General features: G+C 45.9%; 1 protein-coding gene across 5 annotated transcripts in view; it reads left to right on the forward strand.

Annotated features, from left to right (window-relative positions):
* The window catches only part of GRM5 (glutamate metabotropic receptor 5), a 285964-nt gene that overhangs the window by 15972 nt on the left and 245630 nt on the right, over positions 1–24362 (forward strand). For all 5 annotated transcript variants that reach the window (XM_083499274.1, XM_083499275.1, XM_083499273.1 and 2 more), the window contains exon 2: positions 6068–6944. In XM_083499274.1, the coding sequence (XP_083355400.1) occupies positions 6266–6944 (679 nt within the window). In that variant the 5' untranslated portion in view covers positions 6068–6265. The remainder of the gene's footprint in view (positions 1–6067; positions 6945–24362) is intronic.

Here is a 24362-nt window from a genome sequence, read left to right on the forward strand (position 1 = left end):
GCTCTGGTCAGACCTCACCTGGAGTACTGTGTCCAGTTCTGGGCACCACAGTTCAAGAAGGACACTGACAAACTGGAACGTGTCCAGAGGAGGGCAACCAAAATGGTCAAAGGCCTGGAAACGATGCCTTATGAGGAACGGCTAAGGGAGCTGGGCATGTTTAGCCTGGAGAAGAGGAGGTTAAGGGGTGATATGATAGCCATGTTCAAATATATAAAAGGATGTCATATAGAGGAGGGAGAAAGGTTGTTTTCTGCTGCTCCAGAGAAGCGGACACGGAGCAATGGATCCAAACTACAAGAAAGAAGATTCCACCTAAACATTAGGAAGAACTTCCTGACAGTAAGAGCTGTTCGACAGTGGAATTTGCTGCCAAGGAGTGTGGTGGAGTCTCCTACTTTGGAGGTCTTTAAGCAGAGGCTTGACAACCATATGTCAGGAGTGCTCTGATGGTGTTTCCTGCTTGGCAGGGGGTTGGACTCGATGGCCCTTGTGGTCTCTTCCAACTCTATGATTCTATGATTCTATGATTCTATCTTGGTGTTATCGGCACCATGCTCTAACCAACTGTGCTATCCATCTGCTTAGCTCTGGCACCTCCTTTTATAGAAAAATAACACTGCTTATTGGTCATGTTTTGCACCATCCTTGAGTGTTTTTGCTTGGCTGGAATGTCATTGGCCCCTGATAATGCCACTTGCTTGGCTAAATGGAGGATAGAGAGAGAGAGAGGGGGGAGTGTGACTGTGTGTAGAAACTAATCAACTGTGCAAATGTATTATTATTATTTGCTCCTTCCACTTTTGGCTCTGGCCGCACCTACTAGTGGCAGGCAGCTCCCTAAATTTGCCTAGAAGGCAATGCGACCCTATCCTTTGCTGTAAATTTTGGAGATTACCGCTATCCTAAGAGAGTGTTTCATTTGGAAAGCTACTAGACTATAGCCACTAAAGTTCTCATTTGTCTAATGGGAAGGAAAAAAATCCTATTTGCTCCCCTCCTTACTCTCTCTCTTTTCAAGAGTTCCCTAAATGAGCCTAGGGATGAGTAATAGGGAACTTGAGAGTGAAGCATAATGGAAAAAGAAGAAAGGCTTTTATCAGGTGGAACCACTAGTGGGTGCCGTTACAATAACGTATGATTTGAAATGCATTGGATGGTTAACTGTGTTCGTTTCGAGTCCAGTATATAGAAATGCAGAGCTGTATCCCTAGACAGAACACGGTAAGACCCTGTTTATAAAATAAAGCCCTTTGCAGAGTGGCTGAGTGCTTGAAAGTCTGGTAGAGCACAGACTTTGCATTCAAAAGGCCCCAAGTGCAGTTCTTAGCATCTCCAAGTAGGGCTAGGGAAAGACTCCTGCCTGCAACCCTAGACAGCTATTGGGAGTCAGTGTCAGCAGTACTGAGCTTAATGGATCTATGGCAATGTTTCCATATAGTTAGATAGGTATAGCTATAGTGTAGATATGCAGCACACTAAGAACGTAACATAGGAATACCTGGATCAGGCCAATGGTACGTTTCCAAGCACAATTCAAAGTGTTGGTGCTGACCTTTAAAGCCCTAAATGGCCTCGGTCCAGTATACCTGAAGGAGCGTCTCCACCCCGATCGTTCAGCCCAGACACTGCGGTCCAGCTCCAAGGGCCTTCTGGCGGTTCCCTTGCTGCGAGAAGTGAGGTCACGGGGAACCAGGCAGAGGGCCTTCTCGGTAGTGGCACCTGCCATGTGGAATACCCTCCCACCAGATGTCAAGGAAATGAACAACTCTCTGACTTTTAGAAGACATCTGAAGGCAGCCCTGTTTAGGGAGGTTTTTCATGATTGATGTTTTGGCCTGTTTTTATTATTCTGTTGGGAGCCGCCCAGAGTGGCTGGGGGAACCCAGCCAGAAGGGCGGGGTATAAATAATAAATTATTATCATCTAGTCCAGCATCCTGTTCTCACAGTGGTGAACCAGATGCCCCTATGGGAAACCAGGGAGCAGGCCATGCACACAAGAGCCCTCCCCCCTCCCATGGTTTACAGCAACTGGTATTCAGAAGCATTGTTGCCTACAAATGCGGAGGTAGACCATAGCCATCACGGCTAATAGACGTCAATGGCCTTATCCTCCATGAATTTGTCTAATCTCTCTTTTAAAGCCATCCAAGTTGGCAGCCATCGCTCCTCCTGGGGGAGAGAGTTCCATAGTTTGACTATGTGCTGTGTAAAAAAGTACTTTCTTTTATCTGTCTTAATTCTTCAAACGTTCAACGTCATCTGATGTCCTCAAGTAGCAGTTTGAAAGCACATCAATGTGCAAGTAGATAAATAGGTACCGCTCCAGCGGGAAGGTAAATGGCGTTTCCATGCACTGCTCTGGTTCACCAGAAGCGGCTTAGTCATGCTGGCCACATGACCCAGAAGCTGTACGCTGGCTCCCTCGGCCAGTAAAGCGAGATGAGCACTGCAACCCCAGAGTCATCTGCGACTGGACCTTTACCCCACTCTTCAGCCAAAAAGGCTCTCAAATCGTCTTACATGCAATTAAAACAAGACAGCCCCTAGCCACAGGCTCATAATCTAAAAACGGCGCACAAGGGAAAGGGGGCAGGCAGGGAAGAGGAAAACAAAAATTTATATTCAGGCACCAATTTGTAAAGAGTTGTTTCTGCAACGACCATCTGGCACAGTTGTGTGTTGCAAATAGAAACAAGTGTTTTCTGAAATTGTCAGCACAGAATGATCAATACTTTTATACAGACTTTGTCTTGGGAGCTGTCCTGAGCCGCTTTCCCACACCAAAACCAGACATCAGCCAAGAATATGCTGCTCAGAAGGGGAATTTTCGGACAGGATGGCTCCCTTTTCGGAACTATAATCGCCTGTACAGCTGAGTTCTCCTTTTCTCCCCTCCCCTCCCACAACAGATTCGCTGTTAGATAATATCTTAGTAACATGAATCATGTGTTATTATTAGTGCACATTAAAGTACGGGCACAAAGGAGGCAGGGAAACATGTATGCATTTATTTCTTTGTGAAATCTGCATACCACCCATCTGCCAAATGGAGTTCCAAATGCACATTAATTAAGCAACACAGACAACATTTGTAAGAAAAAGGATAAGCAAGGATAAAATGAGAATATTGAACTGTTTCAGACAAAAGGGGGAAACACAAATAAATCGAGCACCAATTGTTATTTTGTTTAGTTTTCAATTACGAAGCCCTGGAAGTGGCTAGGATTAGATTTCCTGGCAGATACAAGGGGTGGCAATTTATTATTATCATTATCATTTTATTATTATATCCATTTATAACGCTGCTTAATGCCAAAACAGGTTTCCAAGTGGTTTACAAAGTATGATGCAGACATTAAAATAGGAGCACCCGTAATTAAGATGCACAGTACAACAATCCCATTAAAATATATGCACCTGCAATTAATATATATATATATAATAAAACAATCCCATTAAATCAGCACAAAAATTGAAACAGTAGACTTGGGTGCATCTTCCCAATACAGACCAGGCCTTCCATGTTTCAGGAGCAAGTCCTCTTTTTGTGAATTGCTTTGAGCCCATATCTCAAAGCAATACTTGCCTCACAAATGTAAGGCAAAAGGTGAGGTCAGTGACCCTATAAAAATGGTGGTCAGTGCACAATGCATTGTGGGACAATGTACCATATTTGCTTGTGCACAAATGGGAGGGCTTCTCTTTAGTGTAGGGTAGGGGTAGGGGTAATGAATCATCTACCATCTGCTGGGGACTGATCAGAAGTGTGAATTGCCAAGTGGTTATTGCAAATCTGCTGTTTTGGCAGAGGAATGCTAAGTCTGGAAAACCAGCAGAACTTACACTGCCTTAAACTAAGCGGGCCAAAATTATCTCTATTCCAAACACTGCTCAGGAGATGGGCTGCTGCCAGCAGAGCTTGCTTAAGCCTGCAGAGGGGAAATTTTGACTTAAAGAGCCCTTTTTGCTAGGGTATGTACTGCTGGGTTGCCAGGCCATGTAACCAAGTTGAAGTCACCTCACCACTCCCCTGGAATGAGACCCAGTTGAGCTGGGATGAAGGAGTTACACTGGCATATCTCCAGCTGAGCTGGGCTTATGTTAGCATCGGCCGGATGATCCAGAGATCTTCTGGATCCTAACACCTTCATCCCAGCAGATTGTGGGTTTGGACTGCTCCCTACATTTGTAGTAGTAGCAGCAGCAGCAGCAGCAGCAGCAACAATAATAATAATACAGTGGTACCTCGGGTTACATATGCTTCAGGTTACATTCACTTCAGGTTACAGACTCCGCTAACCCAGAAATAGTGCTTCAGGTTAAGAACGTTGCTTCAGGATGAGAACAGAAATCGTGCTCTGGCGGCGCAGCAGCAGCAGGAGGTCCCATTAGCTAAAGTGGTGCTTCAGGTTAAGAACAGTTTCAGGTTACGAACGGACCTCTGGAACGAATTAAGTACTTAACCCGAGGTACCACTGTAATAATAATAATAATGATTAATAATACCTCTTGCCTAGTTTCTGTACACTGGGATCATCAAATTGTTGAATGACAGGGCAGTCATTTCAATAAATGATAAATAATAAACAGGTTCATTTATAGGATAATGATGGTGATGGGGTTTTCAGTCGAGACTAATGGAGGCTTCGCCCCTTTGAAAATGTGTAGGAAGAGAAAATTCTGTTCAGGGACAAAGCATTACAGAAGGCTATTAATTTAGGGAAGGCACTTTAAATGCATAGGCATTTGCAGAGGAGACTGAATTGCCTTTAGAGGCATACAATGAGCAGTTAAGCGCTGCAATAGAAGAAAACAGATTGCGTTGTAATTAAACTGGGCTTAGCTAACCTGAACGACAGAGAGCTTCATTGTAGAACAGGGCTGGAGTGATCCCGTCCTCCAGATTCTGACAAGCTGCAGGGAGCTTCTATAATGGGGACATCCTTGCAAATTCTTCACTACTTCACTGCATGGGCAGCAAGTGATGATTTGCCCCACGTTTTGAAGAGGGCTGAGGCATACTGGTAATTTTTGTTTGCTGCTACAGGTTTAATTTGGAGCTGGAGTCTGCATTTGATTTCATGCTGTTTTCATGCATCTGCGAGTGACATGAGCATGTCACATGGCGTGCACATGCCATTGTGGATTATTATTGAGGGGGTCCAGCCCCCTCCTTGAAAATTTGGGGGACAACTCATCACCTCATCCCTGCCCCCCAGATGGTGCCCTTGGTCTTATCTTATATATGCTCTTACTGTGATTTATTGTTGAGATATAGATGATAGATGATAGATAGATAGATAGATAGATAGATAGATAGATAGATAGATAGATAGATAGATAGATATAGATAGAAAGATCTCTTCCTGGAAACCCTTTTAGCATGTGGGGAAATGATATAAAATATACAAAATGTATCTTTTTAGGGACCACCTTACTTCTGTAATTTTAAATTGTTTCAACTATTTTTTAATATTATGCAATACTGTTGTTGTTGTTTTTAAAAAATAATTGTTGTAACCTCCCTTAAGGTGAAAGGTAGGAAATAAATTTTAACAATAATTGTAGTGATCATCAGATTATTTTGCCTGATGTGTAATCTGGTAATAGATTCAGTGATGTATAGAACCCCTATAATTTTCTTTATTAGTCTTCTAGAAATTCTTTTAGCTTCCTTAAAGTTTATCCATTAACTTCAAATGTTGCTTTAGTCCAGTGATAAGGAACCTGTAGCCCTCCAGATGTAGTTCCAACTCCAGTCACCCTCAGTCAGCATGAGATGACAGATGTTTTGTTCCAGAAACATCTGGAGGGCCATCCCTGCTTTAGTCTGAAACAATGCTTCCCAAATTTGGGTCTCCAGCTGTTTTTGGACTACAACTTCCATTATCCCTAGCTAGCAGGACCAGCGGTCAGGGGTGATGGGAATTGTAGTCCAAAAACAGCTGGAAACCCAAGTTTGGGAAACACTGGTCTAAAATATTGATGGGCTTTCTAGTTTGAAAATATTCTAGAAATGCGTGGTCTATTATTATTTTTAACCACTCCATTTTCTCTTAAAGGCTGAGAAGACTATGATTGTATCCTTCGTTATCAACAGAGGAGATGTTGGCCATCTTATAGAACATGCTTGGAAACACCAGTTGACCGCCGGCTCAGTTGCTTTGATTCCTTCAAAAGACGTCGTCGTTGCTGCTTAAAAGCACTCTCACCTTGTGGTCCCACCATGTTTCCTATACTGGCTTAAACCATTTCCTAAAATGCTCCTTCTGCCGTTCCTTGCAGTCTTGTTATTGAAGGAAGATGCCTGTGGGAACTTTGGTCTTTTGGTTTCTGCACAGTCCAATGAGAGGAGAGTGGTTGCCTACATGCCCGGCGACATCATCATTGGGGCTCTGTTCTCTGTGCATCACCAGCCATCTGTTGACAAAGTCCATGAGCGGAAGTGCGGAGAGGTGAGGGAGCAGTATGGCATTCAGCGAGTGGAAGCGATGCTCCATACGCTCGACAGGATTAACCAGAACCAGACCTTGTTGCCAAACATAACATTAGGTTGCGAGATCAGAGACTCGTGCTGGCATTCGGCGGTTGCTCTCGAGCAAAGCATCGAGTTCATACGGGATTCTCTCATCTCGGCGGAAGAGGAAGAAGGGCTGATGAAGTGCGTGGATGGCTCGACATCTTCCTTCCGCTCCAAAAAGCCCATCGTCGGCGTCATCGGGCCTGGGTCCAGTTCTGTGGCCATCCAGGTCCAAAACTTGTTGCAGCTCTTCAACATACCTCAGATTGCTTACTCGGCAACCAGCATGGACTTAAGTGACAAGACCTTGTTCAAGTACTTCATGAGAGTGGTGCCCTCGGATGCGCAACAGGCTCGGGCGATGGTGGACATAGTTAAGAGATACAACTGGACTTACGTCTCTGCTGTGCATACTGAAGGTAAGGGAGAACGTTTATTTCATCTCCACATTCACATGCAATAAGGATATGTTCTGGGTTACAGTATTAACACAGAGAGCATATACCATGTTCTATGTTTGTAGAATCAGTATGATCTAGAACTGATTATTTTCTGTTGCCTCAAATTTTGAACCCCTTTATCATAATACATACAGCAAGGGCAGTGGCGGAGAAAGCCTCTTGGGCACCTGGGGAGGTGTGCCCAGGGGCGTGGTGAACCACCCATAGGGGCGGGGCGTGCAGTGCTACACGGCACCCATAGGGACGGGTAGAGGCAGAGCTAGCGGCGTCGGCACATGTCCCAAGGGGGCAGGGCCGTCTTAAGCATATCTGGTGCCGTGGTGCAAAGATCTCTCTGGCACCCCCCCCCCGCAACTCCAAAACAAGGGAGGGGGCAGTGGAAAATGTCCTCTGCCTCCCCCACCGCCCCGATCCCCAGCGTTGTGCTGGTCCCGTGGGTTACCCAAGAGGCGAGGTCCAAGTCTGGTCCGTGGTCAAAGGTGCAACGTGGAGGCAGTCCGTAGTAGCTGGAGCTGGGTGCAGGGCAGGGAGCCCGGTGAAGTCAGGAACAGGCAAGCAAGCAGGGAGCCAGGGCAGGTCAGGAGCTCTGGCAGAAAAGCAGGACAGGGTTCAGGCAGGAACTAGCAACCAACAATGTTGCTCCCGCAATTTAGAACTGGGGCTGGCTGGCTTTTATCTGCCCCGAGGCAGATGACTCGCCTCTCCTGGCCTGGAGGAGAGCACTCCTCCTGTGGGAACTTAGTTCCCTCTGCCTCTCTGCCCTGAGCCTCTGCAGCTCAGGAGAGGCTGGAGGGTTACCGGACCCAGAGGCAACCTCAGCTTCCTCTGACGGGGCTGAGAGTGGAGCACCTGCAGGCAATGGGTCCTCCATCACCTCAGAAGCCAGAGCAGACTCAGCTGATGCCTGAACCTGAGGATCCAGCACAGGTGAGGACCCTTCGGGCTCAGGCCCCAGCCCCGGCTCAGCTGGTTCTGGAGGCGGGGAATCCTGTGCAGGCTGGGATCCCTCAGGTTCAGCATCCGAGTCCAAATCCCAGGCCATCACAGGTGTGGTGGCAGCGATCAAGCAGGAGAACGTGCTAGCGGACATGCTCTTCAGCATCGGGGCTCCCGAGAAGGCAGCCCAGGAAGGCTTCACAGTGTCTTTCACCAGGAAGTGGGAGGAGGAAAACGACTGGGAGCAGGGCTGTCTTTAGCAGATGCAGTGGCTTGGGAAAAAAGCTGCACGCCCACCAGCCATATAGTTGATGGGGCACAGCTGGCGGGTGTGCAGGGAAAGGGGAGGCTGCCGGCAAAGCCGCACAGCTCCCCTATTCACTAGGGTGCCCCTGAGAGGCCGGCGCCCTCGTGCAATGAACCACTAACACCAATGGGAAAGACGGCTCTGCAAGGGGGTGCGTCGGCATTGCCGCGCTTCCCAGAGAGGTCTGCCGGCAGCGAGGAGCATCCTGGGAGGGCACTTGTGGTGATGTCACCCCCCTCAGGGATGGCACCTGGGGCGGACCACACCCACCGCACCCTCCTTGCTCCGCCTCTGAGCAAGGATACCCCACCTATCTGCAAAACGCCTACTTCGCAGAGGATAAGCTCTAGCGATGTTTACACACCCCGTTCCCAACACTAGAAACAAACACCTATACCCTACAAAAAAACTTGAAAACCCAGACAAAAAAGGAGGAAGCACACCCAAAACGGATAAGCCCTTCTCAAACAATCACAATAAAAAGAAGTCCCAAACACCTCATTAAAAATAATATAAAATGGGGGGGGGGATGACATGTGGCCCCGGTGGGCACTAGGGTGTGTGTATGAAGGCATTGTTGTGTCCATTGGGGAACCCAGATATGCATATATAAATGCATAAAAATACCACACATCACCACAATAAGCTAGACAATCCTACTTGTACCAGTTAATTAATAAAGGTTTATTGGCTGTGATCTTCCCTCTCTACACTTTATAATACGGACAAAGATATGTTGATCTAATATTGGACTGAAGGTAAGTCTTTTGGTTTCCATCTCTGAGAATTCTTGCTATGATCTGATCTTAGTGTCTTGTTCCAAATTCTTTTGTGAAACCCATGGACCCTTTCTTATTCTGCGTTCATGATAATTTGTGCTCATAATGCTAACAGGGTGATCATGCGCAAAACATGCTTTCAATACTATTTCTGCCAGCAAAACTTTTGCGGCAGTCCTACCGTTTCGTTTGAAATCAGTGCATGTCCTATAACTTCCTGCTGAAGTTCTGCAAATGTTCTGAGTTTCTGTGTTTGTAGCCCCTCCAGATAGCAATAATGTGTTGGGATTAGGAAAGCACCACAGAACAACTAATAAAGCAGAATAAATCCACCACAGATGCTCTATTATTATGTCGATAATATATTGCAGATCACAAGAAACACTTGCGTGTGTGAGAAAGTGGAGGGGCAGAAACCCCAATTTTTAAAATTATATTTCCAGAAATTCCGCATACAATCTAACACACATACACACACACACACACACACACACACACACACACACACACACACACACATATTTAAAAATATATATTACCAACTTCCCATCCCATTTTCCATGCTGCTTTTCTTATTCCCGCATTGCTGTACCCTGTCTCCCCTCTTTTTACATGATAATCATAACATAATAGTCTCTAATTATTTCTGTTGATCGTAATTCAAATCCTGCTCATGGATTCTTCGTGTTATGATATTTCTTCAAATAACCCCAAAAGAGCTTCCATTCTTCAAGAAAAAAATATATGTTAGACTCTCTTATTTTAGCTGTTAGCTTTGCTGATTCAACATAATCCATAAAATTGCTTTCCATGGTCCTAATTCAACACTCTAACCATTTCATCATACTTCTCCCTCCCTCACTCCCTCTACTCCTTTCATCACCCAGCGGGGAAAAGCTTGACCTCCATGTTGGGTGTTGAAGAGAGACTTTCCATTTTCTGAGCTGGGCTGTGGTTCAGTGGTAGAACATCTGCCTTGAGTGCAGAAGGTTCCAGGTTCAATCCCTGACATCTCCAAGTAGGGCTGGGAAAGAGACTCCTGCCTGGAACCCTGGAGGAGCCGATGCTGGTCAGATGGACCAATGGCCTGACTCTGTATAAGACAGCTTCCCACGGAGAGCTGCCATGGGAGAAAGAGAGCCATCTCTCTGTCTGCCTCCCATAACCAGCTAGGTCAACTTCCATGTGGCACTGAGGGGATGAAAGTACCAGGAAGAGCAAACCCTTCCACCATTTGCAGTCTGCTAGGGAGGAGAGGCCATGATCCGGATCGGAACCCACTGCAAGCTTCATCCTAACCACAATCCAGTAGTTCCCCTGCCTTCCTGTTGGCATTGCAGCTGGAGAATTTGGAGAGGATGTTCCTCTCGTTGGCACTATATCCTTAGCAAGCAGAACATGCGCCTGGCAATTGGTTGATATGCGGAAGGTTTTCCATGTCACTTGCCACTTAAGTAAAGCGCTTGACCCAGAAGTCCTTTAGATGACATTTTGAAAATGTCTGGCTAATTAGCCTAATGAATCTAACACTGGAGGCAACAGTTGGAGTATTCATCACGTGGATGGCAGCTTTAAACAACAGAGGAAGAACTGCTGGGGAAATGGGTGGAATTAGATGGAAATGAAACTGCGGGCAGGGTGATGCGAGAGACACCAGTTTATTTGTTTTGAAGTGATAGCTTTCCTTCCTGGAGTCCTGGCTTAATGATTCAGATGGACCACATAAGCAGGGCACAGAATGTGGTGTCCAACTGATCCTTTTGTCATGTGTAGGAATAAAAACATAGAATGACCGACTTACTTATAGCCACCAGACAAGTTACAACATGTGTTGTGGAAATTTACTAGGCCTTTATTGATTTCGAACAGGTGTGGGCTAGTTTAGACAGTGGCCTTCCTAACTCAAGCTGCAATCTTATGTACAGTGGTACCTTGCTTGTCAAACTTAATCTGTTCCATTCAACTCCCGGAACCATTCGAAAACCAAGGCGCGACTTCCAATTGGCTGCAGGAGCTTCCTGCACTCAATTGGAAGCCATGGAAGCCACATCGGATGTTTGGTTTCCAAACAACGTTAAAAACTGGAACACTTACTTTCGGGTTTTTAGCGTTCAGGAGCCAAAATGTACGTATACCAAGACATTCGAGAGCCAAGGTACGACTGTACACTTAAGGAAGAGTAAGCCCCACTGAACTCAGTTGCACTTCCTTATTTATTACATCTATATACCACCTTTATCTTCCAAAGATCTCAAGGTGGTATATATACATGGATTTCCTTCTCCCCACTTCACCCTCACAACAACCCTGTGAGGAAGTTTAAGCTAAGACATACCATATTTTTCGCTCTATAGGACGCACTTTTCCCCCTCCAAAAATTAAGGGGAAATGTGTGTGCGTCCTATGGAGCGAATGCAGGCTCCTTGGCTTCAGCGAGGGAGTCCTCCCTCCACGTTCTGGAGGCTTCGTGTTGCTTTCACTGAAACCTGGAGAGCGAGAGGGCCTTTATTGATTTTGATAGCCGCCTGAAGCCTTCAGAGCGCAGCGCGAGTTCCCGCTGTGCTCTGGAGGCTTCGGTTTCCTTTTGCTGAAGCTGGGGGAGCAAGACTCTCCTGGCTTCAGCAGAGAGGGAGAGCTGTGCAGCGCCCCTTCAGCCAAGCGGGAGGAGAAGTGGAAGGGGCTCCGTTTCTCCTGCCACTTGCTGAAGGGGCGCTGAGCAGAGAGGGGGATAATTTTTTCGCCTTGTTCTCCCCCTCTAAAACAAGGTGCGTCCTATGGTCGGGTGCGTCCTATAGAGCGAAAAATATGGTAATGACTGGCCCAAGTTCACCCAGTGAGCTTCACGATGGAGTGGGGATTCAAACCCTAGTTTCCCAGGTCCTGGTCCAACACTCTAACCATTACGCCACACTGGTTCTAATTCTGAGTAGATAGAAGAAGAGCTGTGCTGGATCAGGCTAAACCAGTGTTTCCCAAACTTCGGTCTCCAGCTGTTTTTGGACTACAACTCTCATTGTCCCTAGCTAGCAGGACCAGGGGTGATAGGACAGCTGGAGACCCAAGTCTGGGAAATACTGGGGGAATGTCTACTGGTCCAGCACTCTGTTCTCACAGTTGTCAATCAGATCCCACTTCTGGGAGGCTGGCGAGCAGGACCTGAGTGCAAAAGCTTCAACTTCCATGCATAGGATTGAACTATAAACTCACATATTGTATAAGGTTTAAAGAATAATATGCACCAGAAAAGTTCATTGGGAAGTGGAGTATATAAAGAATATTTATCTATCCCTGGAACAGTAATATTGAAATGATATTCCACCATAAATGCTGTTTTCATTGATACAATTTTTCCTCAGATAATTCACCACTCTATATTCATCTGGATTTTACAGCTTTATAAAATCTGAGAATAAGTTTGCTATCATGTTTTGCCTTATAAAATAGGATGGTATGAAATGAACTAAAGTAAGATTTCTTTCAAAGCATTTCCCCTCTTTTTGCTCTGTTTATAAATGTGTTTGCATTTGTATACTAATAATATATAATGTTAATATTGTATAGTGATAGAGAGTTGTGCCTGGAGATGGGAAGACTCAGTGGTGATATGATAGCCATCTTCAAATATCTGAAGGGCTGTCACATTGAAGACGGAACAAGCTTGTTTTCTGTTGCTCCACTGGGCAGGGCCCAAACCAACAGATTTAAATGAGATTCTGATTAAATTTTAAGAAGACCTTTCTGATGGTAAGAGCTGTTTCAAGAGTTTGGATGGAGTTTGGATGGAGTTAGACAAGACGGGTCCCTTCCAACTCTAGAATTCTTTGATTCTAAGCAGCCATTCTCAACCTTGGGTCCCCAGATGTTTTTGGCCTACAACTCCCATCATCCCTGACCACTGGTCCTGTGAGCTAGGGATCATGGGAGTTGTAGGTGAAAAACATCTGGGGACCCAAGGTTGAGAACCACTGTAAGGGATTGAGAGAGTGTTCGGCCTCAAAAGATGAGCTGAGCTGAACTCAAGAGTGTCTGGCTTTGCATTGCTGCTACTAGGAACTTTCTCCTTTGTAACACATAAATCGTTGCCTACAGTGGAGTGTCTCAGTTGAGTTTCCCACAACACAATAGACCATGGGTAGGCAAACTAAGGCCCGAAGGCCGGATCCAGCCCAGTCGCCTTCTAAATCCGGCCTGCAGACGGTCCAGGAATCAGCGTGTTTTTATATGAGTAGAATGTGTCCTTTTATTTAAAATGCATCTCTGGGTTATTTTGGGGGCCTGCCTGGTGGTTTTTACATGTGATGAATGTGTGCTTTTATTTAAAATGCATCTCTGGGTTATTTGGGGGGCATAGGAATTTGTTAATTCCCCCCCCAAAAAAATATAGCCCGGCCCCCCACAAGGTCTGAGGGACAGTGGACCGCTCCCCTGCTGAAAAAGTTTGCTGACCCCTGCTATAGACGAATGCAATGCTCTATGGATGCCCATCCATCTCAGCCATCATGGCCAATGCTCAGGGGTGATGGGAATAGAACAACACCTGAAGCTATCCATGCTACCTGCCACTGCCATAGCCTCAGGTTGTGTTTCTGCCTGGTTTAATTTGAAAAGCCATGCTGGTGTTAGGTTTGTATATTTTCTCCTCTCGTACGTCCTGTGCAAGCAACACCAGAAGCCTAGTCAGCAGTCTGCATCGTAAACTCCCTTGGCTGGAGAGAAAGAGGGTTGTTGTTTTTTTGCTGATAAATATTTGATGGTCTAATGCTGCTGGGAACTACAGTACAATGCAAACACAACTGTCTCTGAATGGGAATGAGATGGATGACACCTCCCCGCTCCCTCACTGGCCCCAGTCCAGCTCCTTCCAATGGAATGAATGGGGCATGTTGAAGCCATGCCCAATAGTGAATGTCTGTACAGAAGTCAGCCCTATTGGGTTCAATGGGACATACTCCTAGTTAATTTAGGATCGCAGCCTAGTAGCATAGGGAGCTGATTTATACAGAGTCTGACAATTGCTCCATCTTTGCTGACTGACAGGCTCATTAGGATTTCTCATAGGGATCTCTCCCCACCCAGCTGTGAATTAAACCTGGTACTTTCAATATGCCTTAGCTCCGTTGATTTCAGCGGGGTATAAGTACAACACATATAAATTGACTAAATTTGACTAAACTGTGGGAGGCAGTGGAAGACAGGAGTGCCTGGCGTGCCCTGGTCCATGGGGTCACGAAGAGTTGGTCACAACTAAATAACAACAACAACAACAACAACAACAACAACAACAACAACAACATATAAATTGGACCAGGAACTTTGGTTGTTGTTTTTATAATTGTGTTTCCTTAATTTTTTATTCATGCCTTTTCATTTTAAAACATTTGCCTAACTCTCACCTATAAAGGACCTTGAACTAGCTAATAACCAAGTGAATACAAAATTCAATGAAACACGTGGGCATTGCAACGCAACCCATGATAAAAGCAATTAGAACTGCAGCAATTGTCCAATCAGCCAAATGTCAACTAGCAGTGAAATGTTACACCAGTTAATGCCTTGGTGACATGCTCCAATAGCTTTCTCTCTCACCCAAGGAAATTAGGTTTGCAATGTACTCTCCAAACAACAACAACAACATACCTAGTGAAGACTTTTTGCCATCTGAAAACTTCAAAAATAAGCCCGAGCGAAAGTCTTGCCTTTAACCAAACTTTCACCCCCTTTGTGTCTCTTATGCTGAGTCCACCTTTGGTCCACCTTGTTCAGTATTGTCTACACTGACTGGTAGCAACTCTACATAGTTTTAGACAGGGGTATTTGCTGGCCCTGCCTGTAGATGGTGGGGGTTGAGCCTGAGCTCTACACACGTGAAACAGATGCTCTACCACCACGTTTCCATGAAGGCAAGCTGGAATGAATTTTCCCTACCTGGAAATTATTGTCTTCAATTTTTGCTGTTTCCAGGTATGCTAAAATAAGTCATAGTTGGCACAAGCCTTTGTTAAGCTTTCCCTCCATTGCAAGGGGTTGGACTAGATGACCCTTGAGTCCATTCCAACTCTGCGATTCCATGATTCTATAATCAGATATTTTCCAATTGGTATTTGGCAGTAATTGATCAGTAGCCAAATGTAACAATCAGCATTTGACAGTACCGAGAAGCCACAATCAATATTTGACAGGCTCAACTAATATGCAGCAGCAATTATATTTTTAATGTGGAGGGCAGCAATTTTTGACTATGTTTTCCCCAGCAGTTGGCATGCAGTAGCGGTCTTTATCTGACGTGAATGTTTTGCAGCTGACATGTGATTGCTGTCAACATTTGGCATCCTCTAGTAGCAGAATGTAGGCTGTTTTGAAATTTTCTCCAACCATCCCTTCACTCACACAATGGAACGAGGCAAATGTTGACCTCCCTGAATTTCTGTCCCAGAATTCAGATAACAGATGTTGAGGTCCAATGCCAATATCAGTACCGGAATTTGTTACGTCTGGAAATCCAGCAGACTTTAACCATTAATGTAAAAGGAATGCAGGAAGCTGTTAAACTTGTCAAGTCATAGAATCATAGAGTCAGAGGAAGACTTGCAGATGATCTAGTCCAACCCTCTGCTTGGTGAAGGAAATCTAGAGCTGGAGCATCTCCCAAGAGATGGTTGTTCAGCCTCTGCTTGAAGATGACTAGAGAGGGGGAACCCACCACCGCTATAGGTAATTGGCTGCATTGTCAAACTGCTCATATTGTCAAGAGGTTCAACCAAGATCTATCCTACTGCAACTTGACCTCATTAGAACCAGTCCTGACCTCTGGGAAGTAGAGACTCCTGAATCCTCAGAAAGAAGGCTCTATCTATCTATCTATCTATCTATCAATCTATCTATCATCTATCTATCTATCATCTATCTCTAGCTTACTAGCTAGCTAGCTGTTATCTATCTATCAACTATCTATCATCTCCAAACCAAAAATATAAAGGAAACTAACTTCTCCACTTTTCCAATGAGCCTTTCATAGAGGAACGAGCCATTCTGACAAACCTTTCCAATATTTTGGGATGATGTCAACTTCAGCCATCCCAGTCTTTGCCCAACCCCCCCAACCCCATCTTATTGAAAACAAAAACCTTGCAATGGTAAACAAGCCATTGATGAAGGACATTTCCTGCAGAACAAATGCCAGGTTGCTCATCTGTCTCCAGCACAATTTATTGCCTGAACCCAGGGCAGTGAGACCAATGAAAGTGTCATTGCTTTGGTGTCCTACCAAACAGAGATCCTGGAAATTTTTCTTTCTCTGCCTCACACTTCCCCTTTCTTCTTCTGCCACTTTGTGGGTGGGGAGCACAGAAGCGCAACCACCAGCAGCTGGAAACTGAGCCTGCAAGTAAGGCTTTCCTGAGCTCTTGATACAGGAGACAGAAAGGGACAATGTTTGCAGAGGAAGATAGAGGAATCTCATAATTTCAGCACTGGAGCATATTACATCATTCCTCAACCTCGCATTCTCCAGATGTTTCAGCCTACAACTCCCATCATGCCTACGGGCCATGCTGACTGATGGGAGTTGTATTGCAAAACATCTGGAAGGACAAGGCTAGGGGAAGTTGCCATTCAGTGGAATTGCCTGCAATGCCCCACATGACTTGGATTCCAAGCTCCTGCAATGGAATGACATCAGCACTCACTTTGTGACATCGTTGTTGAAAGAACGCGGCTCACTACAGCCAATAGGATTAAGTATCAGGGTGAGCAAATGACATAAAAGAATATGGAAAGGAAGGAAGAAGGAAAATAACAGCAAAAAGAAGAAGAAAATGTGAATATGGTTGAAGCGTGTGGAGGCAGGAAAAGTGGCATAGCATCAATTGCTGGCACCCGGGGCGGGCAATTGCCAGCCCATCCCTTGCTGCTAGTGACCCTGAAGTAAAGCGGGGCTGTGCTGAGCCACCTGCCCACCCACACAAAGGGGAGCCCAGCTAGCTGATGGCAGAAAGGAGCACTGGGCCTGGCCATACTGGGGTTGTCTAGGGTGTGTGTGCCTGTTTTTTTGCCATCTCAGAAATTGTGCGCCTGGGGCTACAGTGCCTTCTGGCACACCCCCACACACTATGCCCCTGGGTGGGAAATGGTGAAGGTCCATAGGTATGTCAGGATTTTCATTCACTCCTGTGCTGCAGTGTGTGTGTGACTACTAGATCACATGCTCTGTGTGTTGACATTCCATTCTTTGGAAGCCTGAGAATGGAAGGAATTGTGCGCCACTTCCGTCTTCTTTGTTCTGCTGTTGTTGCTCTCTCTCGGGGGTGAAGAGAACATTCCATGATTGCTCTGTTCTTTATTTTGATCCTGTAAATAAATCACTAAACCCAGGTGCCACGTGTCCTCAGCCTTAGCTTCTGCTAGACTCTGCTGTGTACGACATGCATGCATTTTTGGGTGTGTGTATTGCTTGTACATCTGGAGGAGTGAATGCTGTGCTATGCATTCCGGACTGGTTTTGGAAGAGGGCCGTCTCCCACTAAGAATCACCGAGAAGGTCATGAGTAAAGCATCTGATTTGCATGTAAGGTAAAGGTAAAGGGACCCCTGACCATTAGGTCCAGTCATGGCCGACTCTGGGGTTGCAGAGCTCATCTCGCTTTACTGGCCGAGGGAGGTCATGTGGCCAGCATGACTAAGCCACTTCTGGCGAACCAGAGCAGTGCACGGAAATGCCATTTACCTTCCCGCCGGAGCGGTACCTATTTATCTACTTGCACTTTGACGTGCTTTCGAACTCCTAGGTTGGCAGGAGCTGGGACTGAGCAACAGGAACTCACCCCGTTACAGGGATTCGAACCGCCAACCTTCTGATCGGCAAGCCCTAGGCTCTGTGGTTTAACCCACAGCACCACCCGCATCCCATGATTTGCATGTAGTGGGTCCTAAATTCAATTCCCAACATCCTTAGATAAAATTAGGAGAAACTCCTAATGCCTGAAATCCTGAAGAGCCACTGCCAGGAGACAATACTGGTGTGAATCCCTGGTTCCAACATAAAAGTGAATGTGAAACAAGGGAAGCTGGTTTAGCTCTGCTCTAATAGTAAGCATTTAATCATCAATAGTGGTGTCCAACAGCTTGTCTATAGAATCACAAGCTCAGTAAAATCAATATTGCATATGAGGGTTTCTTATTCCCAGTGGCACGCTTATATATGGTTAAACAAAGCCATGATCTGCTTTAGAGATACCCCCTGGAGGTGGTTTGTACTTGGTCATCTTTCAAGTTTATTCAGACGATGTTTGGCACAGATTTTAGCAGCTTTCTCTGCAGATGATTGAAGAATTAAGTCTTTGCAAATTCTCAGCTGACCTGATCCACACCTCTCGGACTAATGCACGGATCCCAGCTGAGATGTTCACTGAGCTTCGCATGCTTGAAGGCTGTGGTGCAGTGCTTAAACATATCGCAGCAGGTTTTAAAATGTGCATTTTGAGAGAAGATATGTTTTAAAAGGTATCTCCAAAAAGCCAGTTTAAATTTAAATATTAATTTGGATTCCTCGCTTCCCCACACAAATGTGCATATGAAAGCAGAAAGGAGACAGAATTCAAAGGTGACAAAGATTAGAAATAGCCTGATTTCCCCCATCCCCAGCTTTTTATTTTATTTTATTTTTTGCTAGGCTAAATAAATTAAGAACACAGGAACCTGCCTTATACAGAGTCAGACCGTTGACCTATCAACCTCAGTACTGTCTACACTGGCTGGCAGTGGCACTCCAGGCTTTCAGACAGAGAGCACTTTCAGCCCTACCTGGAGATACTGAGGATTGAGCCCACTGCCTTCTACATGCAGAGCTAGGGACGCGGGTGGCGCTGTGGTCTAAACCACGGAGCCTCTTGCCTTGCTGATCGGAAGGTCAGCGGTTCAAATCCCTGTGGAGTGAGCTCCCATTGCTCTGTCCCAGCTCCTGCCAACCTAGCAGTTCAAAAGCATGCCAGTGCAAGTAGATAAATAGGTACAGCTGCGGTGGGAAGGTAAATGCCGTTTCTGTGCACTTTGGCTTCTGTCACAGTGTCCAGTTGGGCCAGAAGTGGTTTAGTCATGCTGGCCACATGACCTGGAAAGCTGTCTGTGGACAAACGCCAGCTCCCTCGGCTTGAAAGCGAAATGAGTGCCACAACCCCATAGTCACCTTTGACTGGACTTAACCATCCAGGGGTCCTTTACCTTTCTCCCTTTTTTTACATGCAGAGCTAATGCTCTTCCATGGAGCTATGGCTGAGAAATCCTAAGATGGTGGGGACAGGGAGATTCTGCAATGGAGGGACTACCATGTCCTTAGCCAAAGGCAGCTAACCTGTGTGCTTCCAGAGGTTGCTGGGTTCCAATTCATTCTCATCATCCCTGTCCCTTTTCCACACTGGCTGGGGGCTGATGGGAGTCCTAAAACACACAGAGAGCCATAGGTTAGCCACTCCTCTTCTATATCCTGCTGGATTCTTTTGGCCAAGGTGGAAGGTGGGTTGGTTTTTCTCCTGTCCCTGCTCTCCTCTGAAACCCTGCTTGAAAACCTTGAAGAGCTACTGCCAGTCAGTGAAGACAGTACTGAGCTAGTTGGACCAATTGCCAGACTCAGCATAATCCTCCTCCTCTGCCCCTATGGTCAACTGTTGACCCATTCAATGGTTCTTGTTCTTTAAACCAGATTTGGATTGGGTGACCCTTCAAACAGAGGACTGTCTTCTGGCCATGCTAAGTCACCAAGACCTGGGTGGAGTAATTATGCCAAACAGCAGGATTAGCAATAGCCTCCGATAGGCTAAAAAATCCCTGTGCTTGTTCCCCCTCCCCACTCCTTGAGACCAAAATTAGCTGCTTAGATATTTACTGTCAACTCTCCCTGGGAAGAGAAGTTTGCCTCTTAACTAGATTTGCTGCTGAGCTACCTAATTAAGGAAGCACCAGAGACTTTGTATTCCAAAGCCTTCCGGGTATCCCCAGAAGATTTTCAGATTTGCCATTCGGCAGCTTGTCAACAGGAAGACAGCAGTTTTGCATGCAGAAAAGATGGTGTCACGCAAGGCACCAGTGTTATCAAATGTCTGCCTGGAGTTCCCTCCCAAAGTCCTTAAGGAACCTCTGTGAAGGGGGCAGAGGGCCATCTCCTTCACCCATTGCTCAGATTCAAATATTACGGTGGGAGGGTGTGGAGGGCGACGAAATCGTGGCAGCTAGGAAGCTTTCTGAAATGAGAGGTGCTTCCAAGATATGCCTTACGATGTCCTATGATTGAGATGTATACTTCTGGGTTCAGCAGCTCACCGCAACCACCTGAAGGTACTTTGAACCCTTGCCCATCAAGCATAGATGGGATACTTTACATACAAAAGAAAAAGAGACACAGGTGGCACTGTGGTGTAAACCACTGAGCCTCTTGGACTTGCTGATCGGAAGGTTGGCAGTTTGAATCTCCACGATGGGATGAGCTCCAGTTGCTCTGTCCCAGCTTCTGCCAACCTAGCAGTTTGAAAGCACACCAGTGCAAGTAGATAAATAGGTACCACTCAGGCAGGAAGGTAAACAGTTTCCGTGCACTCTGGTTTCTGTCACAGTGTCCCGTTGCGCCAGAAGCGGTTTAGTCATGCTGGCCACATGACCCATAAAAGCTGTCTGTGGATGAATGGCGGCTCCCTAGGCCTGAAAAGCGAGATGAGCGCCGCAACCCCATAGTCGCCTTTTTTAAAAAAATCATTTTCCAATAAAAACAGCCAATTAACATATTCATATCATAATCCAATTCAAAACAACAAACTAAAATAAAAAATGACCAAATTACAGTCCAAATTATTAATTATAAAAAAATAATATTTCCAGGCTCCCCATAGTCTGGACCTCTGAAGTGTATCTCCAATATCTTCACTCCTGCCTCTTCTAACCCCATAGTCACCTTTGACTGGACTTAACTGTCTAGGGGTCCTTTACCTTTTTACCTATATACAAAAGAAAGTATTTATTCACACAGCACATTGTTCAGCTATGGAGTTTGCTCTCATGCCATGTAGTGATGGCCACCAACTTGGGTGGCTTTAAAAAAGGATGCTATCAATGGCTCCTACCTCTGATGTTTATGTTCTAGTTTCATTGCTGGAGGCAGCATGCTTCTGAATATCAGTTGCTGAAAACCATGGGTGGCCCCTCTGACAACAGGGTGCTGTAGCATATGGTCCAGTGGTCTGATCTAGCAGAGACTTCTTTTGCTGTTATATTCTTGTTAGCGTTATTCATATGAACATAGAAAGATTCCTTATGGGGAGTCTGACCCTTGTCCATCTAGCCCAGTGTTCTCTCCACTGAATGACAGCAGCTCTCCAGGGTTTCACCCAGGTGTCATTTCCAGCTCTACCTGCAGTTGGTGGAGACTGAACTTGGCAGATGCTCTACCACCATCGACCTTCATAATTTATCAGACTGACCAGGAAATCCTAAGATGGTGGCACTCCATGCCTTAAGCCAGGAGTGGGCACCATGCAGTTAGCCTTCAGCCCTTTCCCAGACTCTGCTAAGACCTAAAGGTGTCTCCTGAACATATGTCTCCTGAACATATAGTGCCCTATGTGTGCACTCACTATGCATGTGTGTGTGTTTATATAGACTGCATTCATGCAAGCATTATTTCTGCAAAGTGTCTGATCATGTCCATGGAACTGCATGCATAGAGTAGAATGATAGATAAGGGAATAAGCCAGCCATGCTTGAGTTTCCAGGTCAACTAGGGATGATTTAGTGGCAAATTAGATTCTGAAGTGCCGAAGCTCATAATGACAGGCCCTATAGGCATCCGGTAAAGAAAGTCCGTGCCCAAAAGAACACATTGATCTTTAACAAAAGATTTTGAGCTGAACCACAACCTTTAGCTTTTCAATAGAGCAGCAAAGAATCCTTGTCACCGACTCATTCACTTGCCAGGAAGGTCTGCCAATTACTCTGGCACTCCAGCAGATATCATCACTCCTGTTTGAGGCAGGGTGCGGATGGGAGGGGATAGGATGCTGGAGCTGTCCCCTCCATCCCCACTTCTCCAATCCCCCCCCCCTTCTTCCTCACTTTCCACTGGCAATCTATTCATATTCCTTCCAGTAGCACCTTAAAGACCAACTTAGTTAGTTCTTGGTATGAGCTTTCGTATCTGAAGAAGTGTGCATGCACACGAAAGCTCATACCAAGAACTAACTTAGTTGGCCTTTAAGGTGCTACTGGAAGGAATTTTTTTATTTTGACTATGGCAGACCAACACGGCTACCTATCTGTAATCTATTCATATGTTATTTCTGCCATGCAAATAGTCTGCTCGCATGCGGGGTGTAATACAGGTGCATCTTGCAGAACTCTTCAGACCACATTCCATGAGGAGGGTGTTCCTGTTTCAATATACAACCCCCTCATCTTCTGAGCTCTGAATCCCTCCCCAGGAAATGATTATCTATGGTCTTTAGAAGGGGGAAAGTAGGAAGTCTCTTCACTCAGGTGGACGGTGAATCCTCCTGGAGAGTACTCCATTTTTGGAATGCTTCCTTTCCAGGAGCCTTGCTTGAGTATCAAGGTCTTCTGGATCCTTGGTTCTTCAGTCCTGACTTCTGGTTGGCTCTTTGATCCTGCCTTGTTCTGACTTACTCCTCAGTCCTCACCACTGGTTTCCTCACTACTGTACTCACGACAGCTTCGTCATCCATAAAGATATATGTGACACCAACAAACACATGGCTCTCCCTCCTATTGATTGATTGATTGCTTCTCTAAGGAGCTCAAGGTGGCACCCACGGTCCTCCCCTCCTCTTTTAATCTCCACAACAACCCTGTGAGGTAAGCTTGGCTGTGAGGCAGTGGCAGGCCCAAGCTCACCCAGTCTCTTAGGTCTTTGTCCAACCCTATAACCCCTACACCACACTGCCCCTCTTGATGAAAGGATGAAAGGGACATAGGAGTGAAGACACATGAAGATGGCGTGGAGCAGGAATGGATTGATCCACTCATCTTTAATTGCAGCCCACACTTTTTGAATTTGCCCCCTAAACTAACAGGGAGTCAACAGAAGATCTTCACGTACTGAGGAAATGTTTCATCATTCCCTCAGTATTTGACTGCCGTGTTCTGGAAGCAATGATTTGGATCTCTGATGATGAGATCAGGGGTGGGGAACCATTTTCACCCCGAAGGCAATATTCCCTTTCAGACAACCTTCTGAGGATCTCATGCCTGTGGTGGTCAGAGACGTGAATATAAATTTACCCTTTATACAGTGGGTTAGCACCTGCACACAAACATAACCCCTCTTGCTCCTCTAGCCAGATCTTCAAGAGGCATTGTCAGAGTTCAACAGCGTGTTCCAGCAAGGCAGGTACACCCAATGTGCAAGGAAGGAGAGGGGGCATGGTCTAGATTGCGCAACCCAGAGGTTGCATTTGCCCTGAGGTTCCCCACCCATGCCACAAATTGTGGCAATTTCTCTTGCAGATTCCCCTCCTCCCCCCACCCCTAGTTCATATATAGGCGCACCAGAAAGCTACATCTAGCATGCAGATTGCTTCATTTTCTGCACTCCAGTTCCATTTTAGCTGTTGGTTTCTGAACACTTTCTTTTTAAAAAAAAGAAAAAAGAAGAAAGCCACAGTGTTCTCGCAGGCCATGCTGCTGAATTATTCATGGGTACTTCATTATCTCCCTCTTGCGCAGTTCAAAGGACAGTGGAAGCATGATGGGTTGCGGCTCTTGTTTCTCAGCGGGGCGAGCAGCTTGCTACAATGTCAAGCCGAGGCCCTTTCTGATTATTTACCTGAACGAGCAAAACTCCTCTGATGGCACTTTGAGCTTGAGCCACCTGCCAGATTATTCCGGAGTTGGATCGGCTCATTATAAGGAAAGCGCGAGTTCTGGCAGAAGCCACCCCAAACACGGGGATTTGGTTCAGATACGGATACATTTGGAGGGAATCGAGAAAAAGCCACAAATCAAAGGTTCGTCACACAATCAACAGATTTTTTTTTAAAAAAGTCTCAGTTTTTAAAAAAGTATTTGCCTGGTCCCAGGTGTCACCACCGAGAAGGCCAGGTATATGGTAGCCTGATGCCTCCTCTCTGACTGCAAGAATACCCACAGGAGGGGCCCTCCAGTGGAAGACCTTGCATCTGATCCAGAAGCTGCAGTTAATGCAGAATGCTGCAGCATGATTGCTGACCTTGTCAGCATGCAACATCTGAGCCAGTGTAGTGTAGTGGTTAAGAGCAGTAGGCTAGTAATCTGGTGAACCAGGTTCGCTTCCCCACTCCTCCACATGCAGCTGCTGGGTGACCTTGGGCCAGTCACACTTCT

The sequence above is a fragment of the Podarcis liolepis genome (assembly GCF_965112155.1).
Source record: "Podarcis liolepis genome assembly, chromosome: 4".
NCBI classification, from domain to species: domain Eukaryota; kingdom Metazoa; phylum Chordata; class Lepidosauria; order Squamata; family Lacertidae; genus Podarcis; species Podarcis liolepis.